Below are 27,476 nucleotides of genomic sequence, written 5' to 3' on the forward strand. Positions count from 1 at the left end.
TTTAAAAAAACAGAATCACAGTTAAATAATTGCCATTAAAACTCTTACATAATAAAGCATGTCAGTCCAACCCTCCATGGTGATGCACTGGAAAACCGTGAGTACGGCAAAAAGGACGTTGTCGAACTGTGTGATGCCATAGTTTGGCCCAAGCCAGTATTCAGAACACATCAACCCGTCGTCACACTTTCGAGCGGGCAATTCTCCACAGGGCTGTTCATCAATCATCTCGCCTGGATAATGTAAAAGCACAGGGTTTGGTTAAAAAAAATTCAATATTCAAAAAACTTTATCGTTTATCGTTTAGACAAGCTCACCTGTGATATTGTCGAAGCAGGTGCGGTGGAATTTGCCCATGTAGAACTCCAGGCCAATGATGGCGAACATAAGGATGGCCACAAATAAGAGCACACCGATTTGCAGCAGTGGAATCATAGCCTTCATAATAGACTTCAGCACCACCTGCAGGCCTGGAGAGTAATGGCACTATTATATGCTGTGCAAAGAACTCGGACAGACATTGATAACTCAGACAGACTGAGTACTTACTTGGAATTCCTGACACCAGTTTTAGCGGTCGCAACACTCTGACTGCTCGCAATGTCCGAAGGTCTAATTCTGACCCCACGGAGGACAGGATACTGGAGGAGAAACAGAAAGAAAGGAGGCAATTGTATTACATGCCTTTATCGCCATTTATACAACAGCAGATTTAATCTACTTTCTGCTCTTCCATTTGTATAGAGCCGAGCATTTTAGTATCTCCGCATGTCCTCTCAATGGTAAATTTGATCATTTATCTACAGCAAAGTACAGTCACAAGCAGACACGTTATCCTGAGAAGAGGTCAATCGCAGGTAAATAATTGATCAGACACTTCTCTGTTCTCACATCACACACTGGTCTGATCATCTGATCTTTAAATGTGACTGTGTGTGTGTGCCTGTGTTAGGTAGCACATTTAGTCAGGGTGTTGCATCCCTTTTGTAAAGGCCTGGGCCTCGTGACTACAGCCGAATCACAGCATGCTGATATACGGCCATACTGCGTGGCTACGAGTGTGATATTGTGTTTATACAATGACACAAGTGTGTAACAACATAAGAAACAACAAAGGAGTGTCTTTAAAACCCCTCTTTTGTGGAAATTACTTCCTCATGCCATGGATTCAAATCTCAGTTTAACAGCTGACCCCAAGTCTCTGCTATTCGAAAACGTCACTTTAGAACTAGTAAGGAATGTTGAATTGTTTTATTAAAAGCTTATTGTATTACTGTATTAAAAGCTCACTGTATTATGTAGAAGAGTATTATGAGAGAGAGAGATAGACTGAGCGAGTGTGATTACCTGAATCAGATACTGCATTCATTTTTCAGCTTAATCTAATTTTTACAATAAAACATTAGTTTGAATGTCTGCTGAGGAATGCGATATCTTTGTCATACTATCTTTTTATCTGTTAAGAGTGATTTCTGATGACAGCGCTGCTTAGTGCATTTGTCGGCTGCGTCTTACAATGTGTTGTTTAAAGTAAATGTAACTTTCTGATTTACAACCGCGTTTTAGTCTCTTTCAATATAAAAGTCTTTACTGCTGGCTCACTCATAAAAACGGTCTCTTGTCGCCATCTAATGGCCGAGGTAAGGCTGCTCTCGGCAGGTTCGTGAGTATTGAACGCCCTGAAGCTCACATCTCTGAAAACGTCAAAGCTAATTTTCAAATAGACGTTATCTTTATTAACAAACCGCATATTTGAAGTCTAAACAAGTGCATTCTCACCTAAAAAGCTCTTAAAACTAAATTTTGTGACACAAAAACAGTATTTATAAAATTATAGTGGATTTGAATGTGCGCTGAGGAAAGCGATATCTTTGTCATACAATCCTTTTATCTGTCCGCTATGACACTGTGAGAACTACCACAAGCGGAGTGATACAAACGATGAAACGGTTGGACTGCTGTTATCACTAGAATATGGCACACCTGAAAGAGGCTCTCATCAGATTTGAGAACCAGAAAGAACTATTGTATACAAATATACATCCTGTTATATGTATATTGTTCAGTATTGATAGAAAATGATGTCCATCTGTAATTAAAAAAACGTTTTAGAAATGACACTGAATTCAGTTTATCAGGCCATTTATTCATTTTCCAACACTTTTTCACTCTCTTCTGCTGGTGCCTGCATATGCAGCGATGCCAATGTTGCTAAGAGCTCATTCATTAGTGGTTATGATATAGAGTGCCAGCCAATGGCTCAGTCAATAGGCCTTTAACTGCTTTGCCATGACATGCAGCAAACACCTACGTAAGCTAAAACAAAAGAGAAAGAATGGATGGACTTGAGCGAGACGGGACAGAATGCAGCAAACTCATCTCTGGATTCATTCTCTAATGTCTTCTGCTTTTCAGCACTTCCTCTTAAGCTGTTCAATTGGCAAGAACACTGTGACTAATTCGATCAGTGATCAGAATCATGTTAGTTATTTTGTGATGTCACATGGTGCAATAACGTTTTGAGAATGAGGAAGAGATGGCGCCAACCCTCTATAATAAGCCTATGGGATCTGTCTCGAATATTCCCAACCATCCTATCCAAACCCAGCTTAGATACAGTATTTGGATGAAACTCTCAGTAATTCATTTACATATCTCACGTAACAAATAACACCTATTTATGACCCATCTTTCGTGATCAATAAGCCCGAGACAGATGCAAATATACATTTGACACTTAAAGAACTGATCTGAGATCAGGACTAAAGTGCTTTGGCTGCTGATACAATATCGGTTTACACTTTATTTCGTGGAACAGTGGAAACTTAGATGCGGGAAGGAATAAACTGCCTCCAGGTCAGGCAGTGAAGAACACTTTATGTACAGTAAGTGCAGTCAGGATAACAGAGCACCGCTGACTGCGCTGATATCCTACTACACACTAAAAGGCCTGCGGTAAATTTGATGGAAGAGTGGACTGACGTGTGTGTGTAAGAGAGAGAAAGGGAGTGTGCGCAAGTTTGAGACAGATGGAAAGGGAAAGAGACAGAGTGAGAGTATGTGTATATGCGCAAAAGTTTGAAGAGAGGCTGCAGAGCCTGCGCCCAGGTTAGAACAGAAGAGCGGGCCTGTCCACATCTATTTGGCTCATGAGAACTCTTTGTTGTGAGCTGTCAATGAAAGTGCCTATTGTGGAAAACAGGATGTTATTTTGAACACATCATTAACACTAACTGGACAGAAATAGGTGAAATTTATGACTGATAAATTACATTTTTATATTTTCTATAGAACATGTCTGAGTGTGAGTGGTGCTTGCCCATAAAAACTATGCTGTCTGTCCAGACAGCTGTGTGTTTGCTAAAATGTGTTTTTTGCTATTCAGTTGCTAGGTGGATGCTGACTGGTTAGCTAAACTAACTTAAAGTAACTTACTCAGGAAGATTAACACTTCACGTTAATGCTAGCTATCCACCTTATTTTTCAATGCAGAAGTAAGCTGTTTTATGGTAATGTGTGAGATTTCCGGTTCATAAGCCACCGCAAGAAAAATATAGAAAAGAATAACAGTGCAGTAAACGGTAAAGCTGTTTACTACAAATCTGTGCGTTCATAATTAAGATAATACATTAAAAAAAATATGGTAAGACATCAGTTTGCAATATCAAGCAGCAAAACAAGCTGTTTCGTACAGGTAAAAACAGCTGGACGTGGATGAGACCGGAAGCCAGACCCATAAAATTTACAAATGGCTGTGCCCACTCGTATAGGAAGAAAAAGGTGGATAGCATCCCTATTGTCAGCACTAAGAATGTAACAAAATAGAAACATTTGTATTGACACCACATTCACTGTTGTAGTCATTATTAACTGGATTATTTTTATTTATTCATTTTATTTATATTTATATTTTACATTTTTATTTATGTAAGGTTTGGTAATTTTGTTTTTGAAATTTATTTTTAAATGTTTATATAGTTTTTATTTCTAGTTTTTATCATTTTTATTTTAGTTTTATTTGTAGTTACTTTAGTACATCACATATAAAAAAAACTTTTTAATTTGGTACAAAATTGCATAAATTTAATTTTAGTTAATAATAAATTAGTTTTTTTTAAGTTAAACACAAAGTTTAGCAAATTCGTTTTTATTCAGACTGCACCTTTGCCTCTTATTACCCAACCTTATGTTCATCAATTTAGGAAAAAATATATAAAATATACATTTAAAACAAAATAAATGTATACATATACACACACAATCCAAAAGCTGTCACTGGGGTTACATTTGTACATTATTTACCCCTAAAGGCTACATATAAGTACTTTCAAGTTACATTTTAGTGTCTAAAATGCACATATTAGTACCATAATAAAGTATCATAATGATACCTATATACAATAATCCACTCTTTTAATATAACTTCAACTGTATTCATCTAAAAGAAGAAAGTCATATACACCTAGGATGACTTGAGGGTGAGTAAATCATGGGGTAATTTTAATTTCAAAGTGAACTATTCCTTTAAAAATATTAAATTAAAACAACAAATCTGTATTCAGAAACTTCTTACCCAGAGTTATTCTGAAATGTTTGTCAAATTAGTAAGAAAAAAGGCAAACAGCGTGATTTCAGTGCCATTTGTGATTCACACTCAACTGCTAAATAAGTCTCTGTATTTCTCACAGTCTTTGATGAGGCAGTCACTGCCCTCTCTCTCAGCACCAGTGGGAGAGTCCTGTGAAGGGAATAAGTGTGATTTGGGAAACTCTAGAGAGGACAGACTGAACGACACACAGTTAGCCCTGAGAATGACAGAGCAACAGAGACAGAGGTAAAGGGGAAGAGAAAGCCCCTCGGCCCCAGGGAGAGAACGATGACAGGGTGAGATAGAGAAAGGGAGTGAGGGATTCACAGGAGCGACAAGGCCTCTGTCTGCTGGGGAAAACCTGACAATCAATCAGAGTACACACATTGACAGTAGGGGGTTTCTCTTTTTACCTTTTCTTATGTTGCCTATGGTCCTGTTAGTAACATCACACATAATAATCAGAAAATACGCATCAAGACATGTCATAAACCAAATATGTAAAATAACTGATAGGTATCAAGCAGAGAAAGGGTGTGGCTACATCTAGTGCATACAAAATGTTCATATGTGTGTACATGCTTTGAGAATGTTTCTAAGAATAGCTTGTGTCTCGCTCATTTGCTTAAAAAAAATGAAGATGAGGATGACGATCGTGGAAGCCTCTCTCCAACATCACGCCACCAGGTCTCTCCCCATTCACGGCATCACCATAGCAACCGGCGATTCCTCTTTTACGAAGTCTCCACGGTTACCAACCTCCTCTCATTCATAACCGTTGCCGCGGCAACGGGCCCTCTGTCATTGATGGAATCTCGGTATTGCCGCAGCAACCAGGCCAGGAGCGAGAGATAAAGGGTCCCCTTTCGACTGATCTCCGTTCTCTCCCCCTTATATATGGCGAGGGCTCTCTGACTGACCACAGTGTCACACTTACACCCGTTTTACGGTGACTACACAAAGTTAACCTCATTAGCATGTCCTCTACATGTTGCTCGTGTGAGATCAGTCGGTTTCTGCGATAAATCGGCAAAGGAATCCTCCAGCTTTTTGTTCGAGCTGAATCTAGGTCATCCTGATATGCAGCCGAACTCTACATTATTCAATGCTGTACACTCAGGCCTATGCATCTGGGAATACAGTGCATTTGTGCGGTACATGAGGGTGTTTGTTCGGGGAGTGCGACAGGGATCTGATATCACGAATCTTGTTTCTTGAACCAGAATTTGTAAAATAGGCCTCCCGTTTGAGTCAAAAAGTGCTGGAATAGGTTTCGAGATTTTGTGTGAGGGTTTGCTCTGATTCAGCACGGCTACAGACTGCGGAAATGGTTTGTTTTCACCTCTGGGAAGAAGATATTACATAATTTGTTAATATTTATAATATATTCCTTATTGGTATTCTTATCTTCCTTGATTTAGCTTTCTTTCCTAGTCTTAGTCATTGCTAATGTGGACATCACTGTTCTTATTGCTCGTATTTAAAGTTATGGATTTAAATTAGCCTTTAATTTAAAAGGATAGTTCGCCGAAAATAAAAATTGTGTCATTAATTACTCAACCTCACGTCGTTCTAAACCCGTTAGACTTTCGTTCAACTTCGGAACACAAATTAAGATATTTTTGATGAACTCTGAGAGCTTTCTGACCCTGCATAGACAGCAACGCAATGGATATGTTTAATGCCCAGAAAATAAATTTCTTTCAGATTAAAAAAATTTGTATTTAGAAGATGATCGAAGGTTTTACAGGACTGGAATGACATGAGGGTGAGTAATTAATGACAGAATTTTCATTTTTGAGTGAGCTATCCCTTTAAAGGAACACTCCACTGTTTTTGGAAATAGGCTCATTCTCCAACTCCCCACCGAGTTAATAAGTTGAATTTTACCGTTTTGAAATCCATTCAGCCGTTCTCCTGTGTACTTTTAGCATAGCTTAGCATAGATCATTGAATCCTATTAGACCAATAGCATCGCGTTCAAAAATGACCAACGAGTTTCGATATTTGTCCTATTTAAAACTTCTTCTGTAGTTATATCGTGTACTAATACTGGCGGAAAATGTAAAGCTGCGATTTTCTAGGCCGATAAGATTAGGAACTACACTCCCATTCCCGCGTAATAGTCAAGGAAGTTTGCTGCCGTAACATGGCCGAAGCAGGCGCAGTAATATCACGCAGCACATGTGCAAATGCTAACCTAGCTGGGAACTAATTTCAGGCGCTGCATGATATTACTCCGCCTGCTGCGTCCATATTACGGCAGCAAACTTCCTTGACTATTACGCGGGAATGGGAGTGTAGTTCCTAATCTTATCGGCCTAGAAAATCGCAGCTTTACATTTTCCGCCGGTATTAGTACACGATATAACTACAGAAGTGTCAAGTTTTAAATAGGAAAATATCTAAACTCGTTGGTCATTTTTGAACGTGATGCTATTCGTCTAATAGGATTCAATGATCTATGCTAAGCTATGCTAAAAGTGATATCGCCAGAACAGGAAAACGGATGAATGGATTTTAAAACGGTAAAGCTCAACTTATTAACTCGGGGGGAGTTGGAGAATGAACCTATTTCCAAAAAAAGTGGAGTGTTCCTTTAAGGTACTACAGGTTGGCGTGTAACTTGACCTGCACTATTTGTGCTACAGACATGAACAAAACCCTAAATCATGTGGCTTACTGAGGTAAACTCAGGGTCAGAAATAATGAAGGCTTGAGGGGAAAAATGACCCCAAAAGTGACCAAAATGCCCTAGAAATGAAAAATGAAGGGGCTAACATTACCTTGACTTTTGAGATGTCTTTAAAGCATTTTCCTCATATTATTTCTTAACATAAGAGACAAGTTTGTACAAGATGTAGTTGTAGTTCATGTATATTTTCTGCAAATATATTTAACAAGTGATTTGTTTAACATTTACATCATGTAGACAACTTCATGTGTGGTGCATTTGGAATAGAATTTTCTTTAACTAGAGGGTAAATAAAGAAAAAGTTACTTGAATCATGATTTCATTTAATTTCATTTCATTTTCAAGTTGACAAGTTAAAAATCGTAAAGAAATCGAGAATCGATCAAACGTTCTGGAAAACTCCCAGCCCTAGTTTGGGGTCAGAATTTTTTTAAACTACCTAAATTCTACTTAAATTTAGCAAGGACATGTTGGATTGATCAAAGATAGCAGTAAAGACCTTCATAATGTACAAAAGATATCAATATCAAAATTCTAAGAAGAAATGTGTGTGTGTGTGTGAGTGTTAATTTAAATTAACTAAAAATTATATTAAAATCAATAATTACTTACCCTCATTTCGTTTTAAACCCCGCTCATTCGGAACATAAATTAAGATATTTTGACACAGAGGAGAAAAATTTGTTGAATAAATTCGTTATTTTTGTTTTGCACACAAAAAGTATTCTCGTAGCTTCATAAAATTACTGCTGAACCACAGATGTCACAAAGACTGTTTTAGTAATGTCCCTACTACCTTTCTGGGCCTTGAACATGTCAGTTGCTTTGCTGTCTACGCAGAGCCAGAAAGCTCTCAGATTCTATTAGAAATATCTTAAGTTGTGTTTCGAAGACGAACAAAAGTCTTACAGGTTTAGAACGACACAAGCGCAGAATTAATGACAGAATGTTCATTTTTGGGTAAACTATCCCTTTAAGGCACTACAGGTAGAAATTGCTAGTAAATTTCACAAAAAAAAAAAATTATAGAGAAGCTGCAAGTAACACACTGAATTAAATGTAACATCTTGAAGTAGAATGTTGCTTTTTTACAACTTGGACAGGGACTTTGAGGATAGGTTCTGTTGACCTAGTAACTCCATAGCAATGCACCCAAAACCACTCATAACACCTTAGCAACTCCATTGCAACATACCGCCACTGTAATGTCAAGTCTTGCACAACTCATATTTAAAACAAATTTAAAAATCTAGTTTTAGCTTCCATTCTTAAGCTCATTTGTTTGCTTCTGCTGTTGTCAACACAGCTGATGGTCACTCCCTCTCCCTTCTCTCATCCTCTCCATTCCTTGTTACCAAGCACCTGTGTTTCCCCAGCTTCCTCACATTTCCCCACCTCTCCCTTGGCTTGCTTTTTTCCCACAAATGCCTTTTTCCTATTAGTCCCTACTTGCACTGTTACATTTGTGATGAAAGAAAAATGAGAGTGAAAGAAACATGGAAAACCTCTTCCACCCTTTACTACTGCATAACACACTGATGCAGTGTTTCGCTATTACAAACACACACACACACACACACACACACACACACACACACACACACACACACACACACACACACACACACACACACACACACACACACACACACACACACACACACACACAGTCTCTGTCCATTACAGAGAGCCTAGCAGCCTAATCCGCCTTTTCTCTCTCACTTCTGTTGTCGTTCTTCGAACCTGTCCTCATGTGGCAACCAGCATGTGTGTGGCCTTCTCAAGGACAAGAGAAAGAGCATCTTCACCAGCACACAAGCCAAAGGCGCATGTTAATGTGTGTAACATGACGTGTGTGTAGTGAGAAAGAGAACAAGAGACAGAGAGAGGTTTTCTACCTGTGTGAATATTGTACCACTGCCATCAATTCCATTATCATTATTGCTCTGCAGTCATTTAGAGAAAGACATCCTTCCCTTCACCTCCATATAGACATTAACCACACACACACACACACACACACACACACACACACACACACACACACACACCCTGAAACACACTTATTCTAACATCAACACACACTCACACACAAACACACTTCACTTAAAGTGCATCTATTCCTGAAACACGCTTTTAACCTGGTGTCCGGTCGACGCAATGGTTCCTTTAACACAGACAGAACTTCCTGGACATGTTCTCAAAAAAGATTTCATACTCATGTAGACACAAGCACACAAGCTCACACTGCTATTTTAAGACTTTTTGGAACTCTTAGTGATATTAGAGAGAGGACAGGAAGTGATGCGGAGAAGTGGAAGATCTGGGTAAGAGGCAAGCCAGATTTTAACTCACGCCATTAGAAAAAAAACTGCCAAGATACCTAAAAATAGTTAAAGTCTGCTTTAAAAACTGGTATTCTCATGAACGCGCGTTAAAGACTGACACGGAAAAAAAGAAATTGTTGAGTAAGTTGTTATTTTCTTTTTCTTTGTGCACAAAAATGATGTTTTTTAAAATTACGTTTGAACCACTGATGTCACATGGACTAACAATGTCCTTACTACTTTTCTAAGCCTTGAATGTTTCAGTTGCATTCCTGTCTATGCAGGTTCAGAAAGCTCTAGGTTTTCATCAAAAATATCTTATAAATAGATAAACGAAGGTCTTATGGGTTTGAAACGATGTGAGGGTAAGTAATCAATGACAGAATTTTAATTTTGGGGTGAACTGTCCCTTTAAGTAGCTGAATGAGTTAAATATAAAAAGGGATTCGTGATGTCAGCTAGAAAAGCAAGTTGTTTCAAAGGCAGATTTAGGATTATGACAGTAAAATATAGAATAATATGCATAAATAAGCATAATGCTTAAATGTAATGTACTTTAAAGGGGTTTTGACTAAACACATTCACAAAATGGAGATAGTGTGTACTGGTTTAAACATAAAATAGACTGGAGCATGCATGAATGAATTGCATCAGCATGCAAAATACAAATAAATGCTTTTTTTTTGGTATCAGAAAGTTGTTCTATTCATTCCAGCTCAATTTAACCACCCATCTTGCTGCATATTCAAGGATTACTCCACTTCCAAAATAAAAATTTTGACAAATTCATTGTCATCCAAGATGTTCATGTCTTTCTTTCTTCAAAGAAAGAAAAATTAAGTTTTTTGAGGAATACATTACAGGACTTTTCTCCATACAGTGGACTTCAATGGTGCTCAACAGATTGAAGGTTAAAAATGCCGTTTCAGTAGAGCTTCAAAGGGCTCTACACGATCCCAGCTGAGGAATAAGAGTCTTATTTAGAGAAACGATTGGTTATTATCTAAAATAAATGACAATTTATTTTAAACCTCAAATGCTTGTCTTGTCAAGCTCTGTGATGTGCATGTGTACTCTGTGCACTCCAGGTCAAAACAGTTAGGGTATGTTGAAAAACTCCCATCTCATTTTCTCCTCCAACTTCTAAATCTTTCTACATCGCTGCAGAAGTCTTCTCAGTGTTTACAAAGTGAACTTGCAAGGGTGCAAAACACCCTTACAAAAAAAGTTAAAACACAGATGTAGGACGTTTTTAAGTTTTGAGATGGGAGTTTTTTGACATACCCTAACGGTTTTGACATAGAGTACACATGCACATTGCAGAGCTAGAGACTAAGCATTTGTGGTTAAAAAGTGTATAAATATTATTTTTTTTAAAGAAAATGGCCAGTTGTTTCACTAGATAAGACCCTTATTCCTCGACTGGGATTGTTTAGACCCCTTGGAAGTTGCATTTTCAACCTTCAATCTGTTAAGCACCATTGAAGTCCACTACATGGAGAAAAATCCTGGAATTTTTTCCTAAAAAAACCTAATTTCTTCGTGACTGAAGAAAGAAAGACACGAATTTCTTGGATGACATGGGGGTGAGTAAATTATCAGGACATTTTTATTCTGAAAGTGGAGTAATCCTTTAACAGTTAAATGTTCCTCTCGTCCATACATTAAAATAAGTGTCTATATGTGATTGTGGACAGAGGGAGACGGCGAAAAATGAAGACATAAGCACAGAGAAAAGCAGAGTGAGTGGTGTCTTCTCTGGCCTTCCACGGTTCTCTCTTATTACATAACATCGCTATGGAAACAGCTGCGCATGGCAGCGCTAAGGTGTGTCCAGAAACTGAGAAATCTTCTACAGACTAAACCATGGTGTTATTCTCTTGGTCTCGCTCACTCTCTCGCTCTTTTCTCTGTCTCTCTTCGCTCTGTGTGCCAGTAGTGATGTCACAGATTGGCATTAAGCAGGCAGCCAATAGCCAGCGCAGTCACGACTCAAGAATCTGCCAAGTAAGAGCTGTACATTGGCAACACGTGCACAAGCAGCAAAACTGGTAATACAAGGTGTGAAAAAGAACTAATAACGGTATTGGTTCAAAATTAAAGTAGTACTAAATGGCGCAAAATTAATTAAATACTAAAAAAATTCAATACTAAAATATTTTATGTACTATATGCATTATAAATGATAGATGGATAGATAGATGGATGGATGGATAGATTTGTGTATATAATATGATTTGTAAATTATGATATAATGAAAACTTGCTATGTATACATTACCAGTCAAACGTTTTTGAACAGTAAGATTTGTAATGTTTTTAAAGTAATGTCTTCTGCTCTCCAAGCTCCATTTATTTGATCCAAAGTACAGCAAAAAGAGTAAAATTTTGAAATATTTTGACTATTTAAAATAAATGTTTCCTATTTTAATATATTTTAAAATATAATTTATTCCTGTGATCCAACACTGATTTTTTTAGCATAATTTTTCCAGTCACATGAGCCTTCAGAAATCATGCTAATATTCTGATTTGTTGCTCAAAAACTTTTATTATTATTATTATTATGTTGAAAACAGCTGAGTAGATTTTTTCAGGTTTCTTTGATGAATAGAAAGTTCAGAAGAACAGCATTTATCTGAAATGGAAATGTTTTGTAACATTATAAATGTTTTTATCATCACTTTTGATCAATTTAAAGCATCCTTGCTAAATAAAAGTATTAATTTCTATCATTTCTTTCCCCCAAAAAATAAAAACTGACTCCTAGTTTTTGAATGGTATAGTGTATAATGTTTTTTATTTCAGATAAATGCTGATTTTGGATCTTTCTATTCATCAAAGAAAAAATTACTCTACTGTTTTAAATATTGAAAATAATAATAATAAAAAATGTTTCTTGAAGAGCAAATCAGCATATTCGAATGATTTCTAAGTAATGATGCTGAAAAGTTAGCTTTGATCACTGGAATAATCAAATGGAAAGAAATTTATAGAAATTTAATCCTGTTTAAAAAAAAAAAAAAAAAAAACAAGTTCATGTTGTTATTTGTCAACTACTCAAATGCAGATTCAACATGAGCTCTTTCAGATTGTCCGCTGTGACCAGTGACCGCTCTGTGACCAGCAGCAAACCCTGCTCAGAGGTCATGAGAGTCTGTCACTCTGCTGTCAAGCTTCATTGACGTCTTGATGTAAAATCTGCGAAGTGAAACTAAAATGTTGAACCAGAGATTTGGAGCTGATGGAGAGGCACTCAGGGGAGCACTGCAACCACAGCCCTTGTCAGAACCAACATCTGTGTTCAACTGACACTAAAGACAATTTCAGACCCTAAAAAAAAAAAAACGGCCAACCATGGCAATGAAATAAAATCAGTGTTATATCCTGCTAATTACTTTCAGACTAATTCCAATAGTAGTTCCATATTCTATTCAAAACATGAAGCAACTCAGATTCCCAGAAGTCGAAAGGCTGAAATAATCTAACACTAGAATAGCAGCGGATAGTGGCCAGTTTTCATTATATCACAGTTATAGTTATTATACTGGTCTCTTTAGAGCATTATAACTGACATGTCCCCACACTTTTAGAAATAGATAATCATATTTAAAGAGTTTATTTTGCGTGGCTGCAGTATGAGGAAAGAATTGGCTCTGTGAACCAACTTTAAGACCAAGAAAAAGCTTCTGCCAGCTGGTAATCTTGGCACTGGACTGAACAACTGTGCAGGCAGTAAGCAGTAATCCTACTATGGCTAGCGCCCATTAACTGTCTGTCATTAAATGAGGACTACTGGGTAAAAATATCAAATAAAAAAAAATGTTTTAAACAAAGCTGATATGTTTTTCTGATTGTTCATATGCCACTGGGTCACTTAAAATTGAAAGAAATGGTCTAAAAGTATGGGCCTGTGTCAAAAGTGATAATAAAGACATTTATAATGTTACAAAATATTTATATTTCAGATAACTGCTGTTCTTCTGAACTTTCTATTCATTAAAGAAACCTGAAGAAAATCATACTCAACTGTTTTCAACATAACTATAATGAATGTTTTTGAGCAGCAAAACAAAATATTAAAATGATTTCTGAAGGATCATGTGACACTGAAGACTGGATCAATGATGCTAAAAAATCAGCTTTGAAATCACAGGAATAAATTACATTTTAAAATATATTGAAATATATTCAAATACAGTTTAACAGTTTTTTAAATAGTAAAAATATTTCACAAAAAATGCAGGCAAAACATATTGAAAAACTTACTGTACAAAAACTTTTGACTGGTAGTAAGTATATAAATTGTAATATTTTAATAAATAATCTTATTTTAATAAAATAAAATGGTAATGTGTAACATGAACAATGTAAATAACAGTGTTACCAAAACTAAACTAAAATAAAATAAAATCTGGACAGAAAGAAAACACATATTGTTCATACGCCACTGGGTCACTTAAAATAAAAAAAAATGGTTTAAAAGAATAGTACTGTGTCAGTAAAACATTAGTAAATAAGTTATAAATTGTAATATTTTAATAAATAATCTTAATTCAATAAAATTAAATGGTAAAAAATAAAAAGTGGCTAAGTGTAATTAAAAAGGATGGAAGCTCGTTTCCACCACAGGATAAAAAATAAATAAATTAATAAATAAAAAAGGTATCTGCAACTTTTTCTTAATGTTCTTAATGTGAGTTGATATCTCGCAATTCTATTTTTTGCTATAAAAAAGGTACTTCTGACTTTTTATTTCACCATTGTGACATTTTTCTCACAGTTTTTATATCTCACAGTTCATGCTTTACTTTTTCAAATTGTGAGTTTATATCCTGCAATTTTGTTAGATCTGTCAATTCTGACTTGTTTCTCAGAATCTCGAGAAAAGGTTTAAATTGTAAAATAAGTCGCTATTAGCTTTGTCATTTTTTTTAGCCTGTGATAAAAACAAGCTTCTATTAAAAAAGCACTTACAACTAAAATAAATAAATAAATGGTTACTTTATTTTGCAGTGTTCTTGTTACAGTGTAAATATACTGTACATTTAAGTGTAATATTAAATAACTACAAGTACTTACTGTATATGGTAAGGGTTAGGATGAGATTTAAGTTTAAGGTTAGTTGCATATAATTATGCAAAATTTACTATTATTACTATAAGAACATGTAAGATAAAAGAAAACAAAATAAATTCTACTGGACAGAAAGAGAAAAAAATACAGGATTACTTGCTTCTGCGGGGAACACAACACAACAGTCCGACATGACAGTTTGTGTGCGTGTATGTTTCAGTAGGTAAAAGTGTGTATGAGTCTGACTGTAAATAGAAATCAAAGCTGCAGGAAGCAGCATGGAGGAGGATGCATTTTATCATCAAAGTGCAGCTTTTTCTCTCTAACACACATATACACACACAGAGGTACTGCTGTGAAAGCCAGCTGATGCTTACAAATGTGTCCAGTGTGCGCACACAGCAGTCGACGGTGAGTAAAAATGTGTGTTGAGGATGTAGTTAATGATTAGCCATGTTCAGTTTCGCAGCTGCCTGTGTGTGTGAAGATCTGCCCGTGTCTAAAAGCAGGGCTAGTTGATTGATCATCTGCAGTAGTGAAAAGCAGGTTACTGCAGCAGCTAACGAAAACACACACACGCGCACTCGCCCTGCTCCTTTACGTTTCTCTCGCTCTCATTCTCTTCCTCTCCCCTTCCACCTCGTTCCTCCATGTTCTAGTTTTGCTCCCTCCTTCTCTTCATTTCTACTTTCACAAGCACTGCTGGTTACCAATGCATGGTATGTTTTGAATGCTGGTAAATGCTGATCTGAATGTTTGTGTCCCTACTAGTCTTCTTAAAGGGACAGTTCATCTACAAATAATTTCATTATTATTTATTTAGCCTAATGTAATTTCTCACCTATATGGTACGATGGTGTTTTAGTGCCATTTTAAAAGAAAAAATCTAAAATTACGAGATTAAAGTCGTAATATTTTGAGAATAAAGTCTAAATGTTTCGAAAATAAAGTCGAAATGTTTCATGAATTAAGTAGAAATTATGAGAATAAAGTCGAAATTAGAATCAAGAATAAAGTTGAAATATCAAAAATAATGTCGAAGTGTTTCGAGAATAAAGTTGAAATATCAAGAATAAAGTCGAAGTGTTTTGAGAATAAAGTTGAAATGGTTCGAGAATAAAGTCGAAATATTTCGGAAATATAAAGTTGAAGTGTTTTGAGAATAAAGTCGAAATGTTTTGAGAATCAAGTCGAAATTACGAGAATAAAGTCAGAATGTTTCAAAATTAAAGAAAAAATTACAAGAATAAATTCGAAATTTTGAGAATAAAGTCAAAATGTTTCAAGAATAAAGTCGAAATTATGATAATAAAGTCTAAATGTTTCAAAAATAAAGACGAAATTATATTAATAAAGTTGAAATTTCGAGAATAAAGTCAAAATGTTCTGAGAATAAAATTGAAATTATGAGAATAAAGTCAAAATATCAAGAATAAAGTCAAGTATTTCAAAAATAAAGTCGAAATGTTTCGGAAATATAAAGTCGAAGTGTTTCAAAAATAAAGTAAAAATTTGATAAAAATAAAGTCGAAATTCAGAGAATAAAGTCGAAATTTCGAGAATAAAGACGAAATTATGAGAATACAGTCAGAATGTTTCAAAAATAAAGTAAAAATTTGATAAAAATAAAGTCGAAATTCAGAGAATAAAGTCGAAATTTCGAGAATAAAGTCAAACTGTTTCGTGAATAACATTGAAATTCTGAGAATAAAGTCAAAATGTTTCAGAAATAAAGTCTAAATTACAAGAATAAAGTTGAAATATCAAGAATAAAGTTGAAGTGTTTTGAAAATAAACTTGAAATGTTTCGAGAATAAAGTCGAAATGTTTCGGAAATATAATGTTGAAGTGTTTTGAGAAGACTTTTGAGAAGTCTAAATTACAAGAATAAAGTTAAATATCAAGAATAAAGTCGCAATGTTTCAAAATATAGTTAATATGTTTCGAGAATAAAGTCGAAATGTTTAAAAAAAAGCTGAATTTATTTGAATATACATGGGATTATTAGCAGAAATCATACCATGTGTTATACTCACAGGGAAAAGTATGCTTGGAAATAATAAATAATATCACGTCTTCGATTGCATTCATTAGGCCTTATCGGTAGTGCGCCTGTTACTCAATAATAGCAATAAGTGTGCTTTGTGCTTTTGGTACTTTTAATATAAAACGAAGTCTCAGCTTTTAAAAAATCTGTCAGATTTATAGCAAAACCCAAACAATGTGTCTTGCAATAATGTGTTAATATTGATTTTATTTTCAAAATATTTTGACTTTTTTCTCGAAACATTACGACTTTATTTTCGAAATACTTTGACTTTATTCTCGTAGTTTTAACTTTTTTTCTCAAAACATTTCGATTTTATTCTCATAATTTTGACTTCATTGTTGAAATATTTCAATTTTATTATCAAAATATTTCGACTTTATTCTCGTAATTTCAACTTTATTCTCAAAACATTACAACTTTAATCTCGTAATCTTACATTTTTAAATTTTTTAACGCGGCACTAAAACACCATCGTAGTATGGCTTTTTTTCTTTACGACTTTTATTTTATTCAAAAGAGCAGTTTTTTAATAGACAATGTGCACTAATTCTTTAACAATCTTAAAGAGCCAGTTCACCCAAAAATTAAAATTCTGTCAATAATTACTCTACACTTACGTTTCAAACCTGTAAAACCTTTGCTTATCCTTGGAACAAAAAAATAAGATATTTTTGAGCTTTCTGTCCCTGCACAGACAGCAACGCCAGCATCGCATATTTAAAGCCCAGAAAGGTAGTAAGGACATTGTTAAAATAGTCCATGTGACATCAGTGGTTCAACCATAATTTTATGAAGCTACAAGAACACAAAAATATTAGTATTCACGGATTGATGCAGCTTGCGTATGCAGGGTCAGAAAGCTCTCAGATTTCATCAAAAATATCTTAATTTGTGTTCTGAAGATAAACAAAAGTCTTACTGGTTTGGAACGACATGAGGGTGAGTAATTAATGACAGAATTTTAAATTCTATGTGGATTATCTTATCTTTAATCAGCAAGCCTCACTTAGTCAATCAAAATTATCTTGCTAGCTGACTAGAATTTTCCTATTCCATCAACAAGACCACAACCAAACCAGCACTACACAGCATAAATCAACAGGGACCAACATGGAAATGAAAGGTTCTCAGGGTTTTTACTCCATTTAGGATTCCTCCATCAGCCTCTGATCTCCTCCTCCTCCTCCAGCTATACGTCTTTTCACATCAACCAACACCTTCTCTCTCTCTTTCTAATTTTCCAATATTCCAAAGCCCAGGGGAATGGAGTAATGGAGTCACATGACCCTGCCTTCTTTAGCACTGCAATACTACAACACATCCCCCCGACACAGCCCTCTCTCTCTCTCTCTCTCTCTCTCTCTCTCTCTCTCACTCTTCTCTCTCTCTCACACTCTCTCTCTGCTTCCCTGTGAGGTGACATTTCAGACGTGCCCTGATGGTTGCTCCCTACAGGGCTGCTGTGATCTGCCTGTGTTTGAGAATCCACATGTGTGTGTGAGTGAGTATGTGTGTGTGCAAGTGCTCATTAAGGCGTGAGCGAGCCAGTGTCCAACCAGACCTCTGCCGTGTATGTAGCGTTGCTTCATACACAGTTTCAGAATGAGCTTGAGTTTCTCTTAGGCCATAAGGCAATCTAGAGATCTAAAATCTATTTTATACCTGAGGTTTAAGCTTAAAGGTTTAGTTCACCCAAAAATGATAATTAGCCCTCGATTTACTCACCCTCCAGGCTTCCTAGGTGTATATGACTTCCTTCTTTCAGACTAATGCAATCTGAGATAAATGAAAAATAATCCTGGCTCTTCCAAGCTCTGCTCATAGCAACAGGCGGGTGTTTCTCTTCATCAGTCTAAAACAAGTACAATAAAGTGCATCCATCCATAATAAAAAGTGCCTCACACAGCTCCGGGGAGTGAATAAAGGCCTCACGTAGCGATGCATTTTTTGTAAGAAAAATATCCATATTTAAAACTTAATAATGACTTTAATCTAGCTTGTGCTGGCTGGCCGTACCCAGAAGCAACTCCAGGCGGATGACATAATGCGACAGTGTTGATGCGCCGTAGATAAATCTTAACAACGGGCACGGATTAGAAGTTCAAAACGAGGATTTGTAAAGGAAAATGTTGAAGGACTTCGATATAAGTTTTGCAACCATTTTTTCTGCCGGTGGGACAAATTTTTTGTGAACGGTCAAACTGGCGTGACCACTGCGTTGTTCAACTCATAAGCGCTGCCATTTCTGTTGCATATGAAAAACATCTAATGACAAACTAAACGAAAGCCAAACTAAACCGTGCTACGCTTTAGCTACGCAGCCCGAACCGTTTATCAGCTTAGACCGCAAAGCAAACAAGCTTGTCCAAGCTCAAAACAGCTTTACTCGGGAGCCAAGTTAAAGGAACTGTATGTAAGAAATTTATTTCAGTTAATCATAAAATGGCCCTGACATGTCACTAGACATTAAGAAATCATGTTCATTTCAAATACTTATATCACTGACAACAGTGGTCCGGCCAGGATATTGTCATTTAAAAGTGAAAGTTGCAGCCCACGACTGATGTTATTGTTGTCATTTTGTGTTTTGGTCTGAGGCTCCACCCTCCAGCTATCTACCAATCACGAAGTCAGTAGAGTTTCGTCATCCGGGTTGCCAGCTCTGTTCCAGCTGCAGCTATGCACGTATCGGATAAAACATGTATAACGTTACGAAACCTAAAAGCCTCATTATGAATCCGAAATACGTTGTAACTAAGTCCGAAATAAAACAAGGATTTGTATAGGAGATACCTTTGAAAGATGGAGACGGCTGAAAACTGAGAAGAATTTGAAGACAGATGCCAAGGTTGCTAATTTTCTCCTGGACAGGTAAGATTCATCTATGTTTGGCTAACTTTGCTTCCGTACACAGTGGATTTTCCACGGTAGCCTGTGCTAAATGCGTTCATAAAAAGCTTTATATGGCACCACTAGCAGGGTATGAAAACAATCTATGTTCCGACTGAAATGTGGTATTACACCGTGTCTACACCGGACGCGACAGTTGTTGCGCCGCAACAGCTAAAGTCTGTCCACACTGGACGCGACAAAGCGACCGTTGCAAATCATTTAAACTTTGTGTGAGCACGTCATAAATAGAACGCGGCAGCAGATTACTGTGGGGATCTGCCGTGTCGCGCCACATCCAGTGTAGACAGCATAATAGGTTCTATTGTATTTTGTTGCGTCGCGCCGCACCCCTCGCGTCCGGTGTAGACACAGTGTTACAGTACATCTTTACGAAATATTTGGCTAATCGGCATTAGTAAATTTTTGCGATACATAATTACTTCGCAAAACATCTCTCGTGAAGCATAAACATAATTAACAGAAGAAAAAAAATTACTGTGTAGGACTCGTCACTTGTCATTGGAAGCTCCTTGTAGCAGCCTAGGTTCCTGCTGGATCCTGCAGCTTAGCTGGCAACCTCGAGTCAGGGGGAGAGGGAGGGGATACACTGTTCTACAGTATTTTGAAAGTGATTGCAGTACCAGTTTTGGCCACAATCCTACATACGGTTCCTTTAATTTTACGGCACTGTTACTGCACAGTGCTGCGAGATCCAGTAAGAAGTGTTTGAATTCGCCGCACAATGAAAACGATTGCAGCATGATCTTGTGAGAATTAATCGAATTCTGCCCAGAATACTCTGTTATAAACAGCGCTGACTTACGTCGGAACACCAGAAGTATTAATGCTGACTATAACCATGGTGTTGTGGTAGAAATAATAATACATTATTCATTTCAGGGTTTGTACAACCTTTGAAAAAGAAATTCAAGCACCTTTTTAATGACTTTCCAGCATTTAACACACTTTAACGCTCTAAAATGATCCAATTTGAATGTTTTTTTAAATAGGATGACCAAAATATACTTTGCAGTAAACAAAGTAAAATTTGTTTTGCCGGGAAAACATGACTAAACATGACTAAAACGGTTTGCAAAGTAACATAGCACTTTATTTTATTTCAGAAAGTATTTTTTCTACTCATTTTGTTGAACATTTGAATCGGCGGACTAGCGTATCGTCCCAGCCCTAATAGCAATATCGAATCGCAATACTTGTAGAATCGAAATTCTTTTAAAATATCGCAATATATATCGGATCGGCACCCAAGTATCGTGATAGTTTTGAATCGGGAGGTAGGTGTATCATCCCATCCCTAATGCGCAACGCATACATCCAATGTTATCCGCCTGGAGCTGCTTCGGGGTATGACCAGCCGGCCCAAGCTAGATTGAAGTGATTCTTACGTTTTAAATATGGACATTTTTCTTACAAAAACACATTGATTCACTAAAGGAGGCCTTTATTTACCCTCTAGAGCCGTGTGAGGCACTTTTTATTATGGATGGATGCACTTTATTTGACTTGTTTTGGACTGATGAAGAGAAACACCCGCCTGTTGCCATGATAGAGATTGGAAGCGCCAGGATCATTTTTAATATAACTCTGATTGCGTTCGTGTCTGAAAGGGGGAAGTCATATACACCTAGGATGCCTGGAGGGTGAGTAAATCGTTGACGAATTTTCATTTTTGGGTGAACTAACCCTTTAAGAAGGCCATGAAATGCTTAGTAAAACAATTAAAAAGAGCCACAAACTCAAATACCAATACATATTTGACATCAGATTGCCACCACTGACCAGTCATAATCAAGTATTTCAGAGAGCATTGTTATTATTGTTTATACTGACTCGAGCAGCTCAAATTCTATTCGAATGCGAGTGTGTGTGTTTGTATAACTCACCCTGTGAGCACCACTACAAAGTCCATCACGTTCCAGCCGTTTCTCAGGTAGGAGCCCTTGTGGAAGGCAAATCCCAGCGCAAGAATCTTAATGCCAGACTCAAAACAGAAAATAGCAATGAAATAGGGCTCTGTTTCCTCCTGTGAGAGAAAGAAAACCATAGATGGGATTATTAGAAAAAGCATTTTAACTTAAAACATTCTCAGTGCTTGGCAGTCTTTAACTACTGCTATGTGTGCATCTACTCAAAGGAGTAATTCACCCAAAAATGAATATTTGTTGACAATTTACTCACTCTAAAACAGTTTATTTACTGTTTTTTGAAGGTTAAGGAAGATTATGTCAGGTTTAGTTCATGTCTGAGTACACAAATGTCCCTAAATGTAGTTAAAGGAATAGTTCAAGTGATGTAATGTTACATTTTTCCAAATCTGTTCTGATGAAAAAACAAACTCATTTACATCTTGGATGGCCTGAGGGTGAGTAAATTCTTAGCAGATTTAAATTTTTGGGTATATGTACATAACACTATTAAGTCTACACAATCTCCCCATTTAGATTTAGCTAAGTAAACTTGTGTGTGTGCGTCTGTGTGTGTGTGTTCCACTTTACCAGTCGTTCCGACAGCGGAGTTTTGTCTCCATCTGGTAAGTGTTGTTCAAGAGCCAGTACGATGCAGTTGGCAATGATGGTGGTCAAAATCATCCACTCAAACGGAGTAAGAAGCAAAGTTAAGGCTAAAAACAAACTCTATTCGGCATATTTTTAATTCAAATCACTATGCAAACATTTGCAAAAAAGAACCACAATATAACACAACACAACACAACAACAAATCATGCACATATAATGTCTTCTTGCAGAGTTTGAATAAACCATGTGCATTCAAGTGTGAGTGATTTAGAGCTGTAAGCCTGGGCTCACACATATACATACAAAAATAAACACAGTCACACACACAGACACACCACACACACAGGGCTGCAGGGCTGTATTAAACAGATGAGTGTAGACAGATTCAGCCTGGCTGTAATAGAGCACTCATTATCCAGTTACTGTGTGTCTCTTTACCAGCTGCCACTGGCACTGATACTCACTCTCAGCACTTGTCATAACGTCATAATGTCATGTGTGTGACATACGCACACACAAACACAAGCACTCATTGTGATGACTGCTACACACTCTGGTAACATTTTATATTAACGTTGATTAAATAAATAAATAAATATTTACAATACACTATATTATGCCAATCAGATAATTTGTTCATCAACAGCCAAACTATAAGAAATGCCATGAAATTTTCATACTATATCAGTATTTTTCTTAGAGACAATATTCTATTAGATGTTTTGATTTTTGATTTTTTCAGAAAAAAAATATTTTAGAATTATTATTATTTATAATTGTTTTTTACCACATTGTTCTGTTCTTAACCATAAACCTACATTTTGTTATTAATAGAACAGAATAGGATACAATCTTAACTATAATAAATGTCATTAAATGTTGATGTTATGTATTTTCATCATGCAAAAATGTTTGTGTGTGCATATATGTATGTATATAAATGTATAACACTGCCAGTCAAAAGTTTTTGAACAGTGAGATTTTTAATGTTTCTAAAGCATTTTCTTCTGCTTTTCTCTAATGCCTGCATTTATATGATTCAAAATACAACAAAAGCAGTAATATTTTGAAATATTTTTACCATTTAAAATAACTGCTTTCTATTTGAATATATTTTAAAATGTAATTTATACATTAAATCATTACATCCGTCTTAATGGTCACATGATCCTTTGGAAATCATTCTAAAATGCTGATTTGCTGTTCAAGAAACTGTTTTATTACTATTATTAGGCCACATTTATACATTTATATTTTTAGGATTCTTTGATGAATAGAAAGATCCAAAGATCAGCATTTATCTGAAATAAAAAGCTTTACAAAAAAGAAATAAAAGCTTCAATTGATTAAAAGTGATGATAAAAACATTTATAATCTTACAATAGATTTTTATTTCAGATAAATGCTATTCTTCTGAACTTTCTATTCTTCAAAGAAACCTGGGAAAAAATTCTGCTCAGGTGTTTTTGACATAATACTATTAATAATAATTGTTTTGGAGCAGCAAATCAGAATATTATAATCATTTTTGAAGGATCATATGACTGGGGTAGTGATGCTAAAATTCAGCTTTGAAATCACAGGAATTATTACATTTTAAAATATATTGAAATAGAAAGCAGCTATTTCAAATAGTAAAAATATTTCAAAATTGTACTGTTTTCTGTTTTTGTCAAATTAATGCAGCCTCTTTGATCAGAAGAGACTTCTTTGAAAAACATACAAAAATCTTACTGTTCAAATACTTTTGACTGGTAGTGTGTGTGTATATAGTGTATATATATATATATATATATATATATATATATGATAAATTTAAACAGCATTTTGGAAGTTCAAACTATGGGGCAATATAGAAGTTCATTATATGGAGACAAATCCTGAAGTATTTTCCTCAAAAAAACATAATTTCTTTACTATTTAAGAAAGAAAGACATGAAAAAACGTAAAGACAAAGGGGTGAGTACATTATCTGTAAATTTTGGTTCTGGAAGTGAACTAATCCTTAGTATGAGACTCTAAATTGCACACCACATCTGTCTTATTCTATATGCATTATGCAAGCATGTGAACATGGCTCCTGAATTCAACTCATTAACTCTGCATACAGTGCAACTCACTGTTTTTGTGAAGCAGAAACAAGAAACAGATCTCTCAGTGCTCAAATCATGACTAACTCATTCTTTTGACCCACACATACACATACATGCCTATATATTCAGAGCTCTTTGAAATCACCAACACACAGTTAGCTCAGGGCTAACACGGCTAGCAGTACAGTGCATGCTGGGAGACCTAAAGTGGTATCCATAGCAACCACTCGAGCGCTGAAGTGAGCATGTGCAGAGCGGTTGTTCTGAGAAACGAAATGTGGAGCATTTGCGCAAACCCTTCACGGCAGAAACCACGAATAGAGATGCTGCAGAGTGCTGCACACTAAACTACTAAACAACCCAAATGTTTCCTTCAGCATGAAAGCAAATCTTCCCTGTTCTCATTTCAACAGTCTTCTCTCTCGCTCTGTGTCTGTATCTACCTACTAATCATGCAGTTGCACGACGCTGATGATATGTTCCTGAAAAATAATATTCAGCCGGAGTGATAAAGCTGTCTGCAGCTCATAATGTGCCCTTAATAATTCACATCTCAATTTTAAGACTCGGATAGAGAGATGGAGAGAAAGAGAGAGACAACAAGGGTGACTGAAAGTGAGAAGGAGAGAAAAAATAAGGCAGAGAAGGAAAACAGTGAGAATGTAGATGTATTTAAATGAGGAGGAAAAGAAAGAGAGAGCTGGCAACAGAGAAACAGAGAGAGAGAGAGAAGGCAGAAGAGCTGTGAAATGGAGAGTTGGCTAGCATTTGAGAGAGTCTACTGCATCTCTCCATCAGCAGTTTAAACGTGTATTAGACTAATAAGAGGTAGTGATGCTGCCAGATCCCTCTTTCAATCTCTTTCGCTTTAATTAAAAAGTCTGCACACAGATCCAACACAGCCAAAGATATACTATGTTTTCCCCCTATATATATTACCCCACTGTCAGAAAAATCGGTATAGTTAGGGTACATTTGTTAACACGTGCTGGTGTAATCTTAGTTAATATTACTTTCAACATTTATGAAAAAGCTCTTTCAAACTGGCAAACTGTAATCTGATTAGCTGAGCAAGAAATTCAAACTCTAGTCCACCATAACCTTATCCCTAAAAGACAAGGTATTTGCATAAAAATATATATTATTTTTTACGATTTAAAGGGATAATTCAGCCAAAAATGAAATCTACTCTATGATTTACTCACCCTCAAGCCATCCTAGTTGTATATGACTTTCTTCTTTCAGACGAATACAATCAGAGTTATATTTAAAAAATGCAATGGCTCTTCCAAGCTTTATAATGGCAATGAATGGGTGTTGAGATGTTGAAGTCCAATAAAGTGCATCCATCTATCATATAAAGTATTCCACATAGCTCTGGGAGGTTAATAAAGGCATTCTGAAGCGAATCAATGTTTTTGTGTTAAAAATCCATATTTAAAACTTTATAAATCATAATCTCTAGCAAACTGTTGTATCCGCATTCACGAGAAAGATCCAACGGAAGACAAAGGATGAAGGCGAAAACGGTTACAAGCGCAAAAGCACAGAAGAAAAAGCTAAACAAAACACTGGTCATGAATTAGTACAAAGCGAGGATTTGTAAAGAAAATTGTTGGAGGATTTCGATATTAGCCAAGAGAAGGAACAAAATGTGGTTCTCGCGAGTACAACAGTTAGCAGAAACTAGAGATTACAGTTTATAAAGTTTTAAATCTGGATATTTTTCTTACAAAAATGCATTGATTTGCTTCAGAAGGCCTTTATTAACTCTCTAGAACCTTGTGGAGCACTTTTTATAATGGACGGATGCACATTATTGGACTTCAAAAAAATCAACGCCCATTCGCTGGCAATATAAAGCTGGGAGGAACCAGGGCATTTTTTTTTTTTTTTTTTTTACATATAACTCGTTTTTATAAAACTTTTTTTACATATTCGTCTGAAAGACAAAAGTCATTCACACCTAGGATGGCTTGAGGATAGGGCTAGGTGATATGGCAAAAAATTAAAGGGTTAGTTTACCCAAAAATGAAAATTAGCCCATGATTCACCCTTCAGGCATCCTAGGTGTATACAACTTCCTTCTTTCACCTTTCTTGGCACCTTTCTTGGCATAGGTGGGTGTTTCTGTTCATCAGTCCAAAACAAGTCTAATAAGTGCACCCATTCATAATAAAAAGTGCCTCACATGGCTCCGGGAGGTGAATAAAGGCCTTCTGTAGCAAATCGATGCGTTTTTGTAAGAAAAATATCTATATCCATAAGCATCTCCAGGTGGATGATGTAAATTCAAAACCAGGATTTGTACAGGAAAATGTCTGAGGATTTCGATAAAAAACTAAGAGGAACTTTGCTTCCTTTGCTCCTGTTAACAAAAGTTGGTTTTCACGAAACTCCCAGGTGCATGCATAACGCCGACATCCGACGTCATCTGCCTAGAGCTGCTTCCGGGTACAACCAGTTGGCGAAAGCTAGATTAAAGTGATTCTTACGTTTAAAATATGAATATTTTTCTTACAAAAACGCATCAGTTCACTACAGGAGGCCTTTATTCATATTCATCTTTTTATTATGAATGGATGCACTTTATTGGACTTGTTTTAGACTGATGAAGAGAAACACCCACCTATACCATTGTAAAGCTTGGAAGTGCCAGGATCATTTTTAATATAACTCTGATTGGATTTGTCTGAAAGAAGAACACCTAGAATGCCTGAAGGGTGAGTAAATCATGGGCTAATTTTCATTTTTTGGTGAACTAACCCTTTAAAGTCTCAATGTTTTTCATAATGTATGACCGATTTTTTTCATAATGTTTGATTCGGTTGCATGCATCATTCTTTTCTCTTTATTGTTATCAGTGGCATATTGTCAAAGTGTCTCATTTGGTAATATTTCTATTCCAAATCGCGATTCCTCAATTTCTAAAAAAAAAAATCATGGCGACGCACCCCTACTTGAGGGTGAGTAAGTCGTGGTAATTTTCATTTTTGAGTGAACTATCTCTTTAAGGAAGTCCCTAATGGGAGATTTTATCAGATTCAGCTTACTTCCAAAGGCAATTTCTAAAAGTAGATGAGAAAACATACATACTGTATATGCGTCATAAACACCCCAACTGTAATTTTCTATTTGCCCTCATTACAACCTTCCCATGTCCACCTCTTCTTGTCCCCACATGCACTTTTTCCTTCTCCTCACACACACCAGTACTGT

At 36.1% G+C, this 27,476-nt stretch overlaps 1 protein-coding gene across 1 annotated transcript in view; it reads right to left on the reverse strand.

The window, feature by feature from the left end:
• cacna1ab (calcium channel, voltage-dependent, P/Q type, alpha 1A subunit, b) overlaps positions 1-27,476 on the reverse strand; it is a 141,775-nt gene that overhangs the window by 80,794 nt on the left and 33,505 nt on the right. Inside the window, exons 2-6 of the mRNA XM_073826038.1 lie at positions 22,144-22,249; positions 21,532-21,671; positions 550-641; positions 318-470; positions 49-233 (exon numbers count right to left, since the gene is read on the reverse strand). Coding sequence (XP_073682139.1) covers positions 49-233; positions 318-470; positions 550-641; positions 21,532-21,671; positions 22,144-22,249 — 676 coding nt within the window. The remainder of the gene's footprint in view (positions 1-48; positions 234-317; positions 471-549; positions 642-21,531; positions 21,672-22,143; positions 22,250-27,476) is intronic.

Source organism: Garra rufa, chromosome 20 (assembly GCF_049309525.1).
Source record: "Garra rufa chromosome 20, GarRuf1.0, whole genome shotgun sequence".
Classification (NCBI taxonomy): domain Eukaryota; kingdom Metazoa; phylum Chordata; class Actinopteri; order Cypriniformes; family Cyprinidae; genus Garra; species Garra rufa.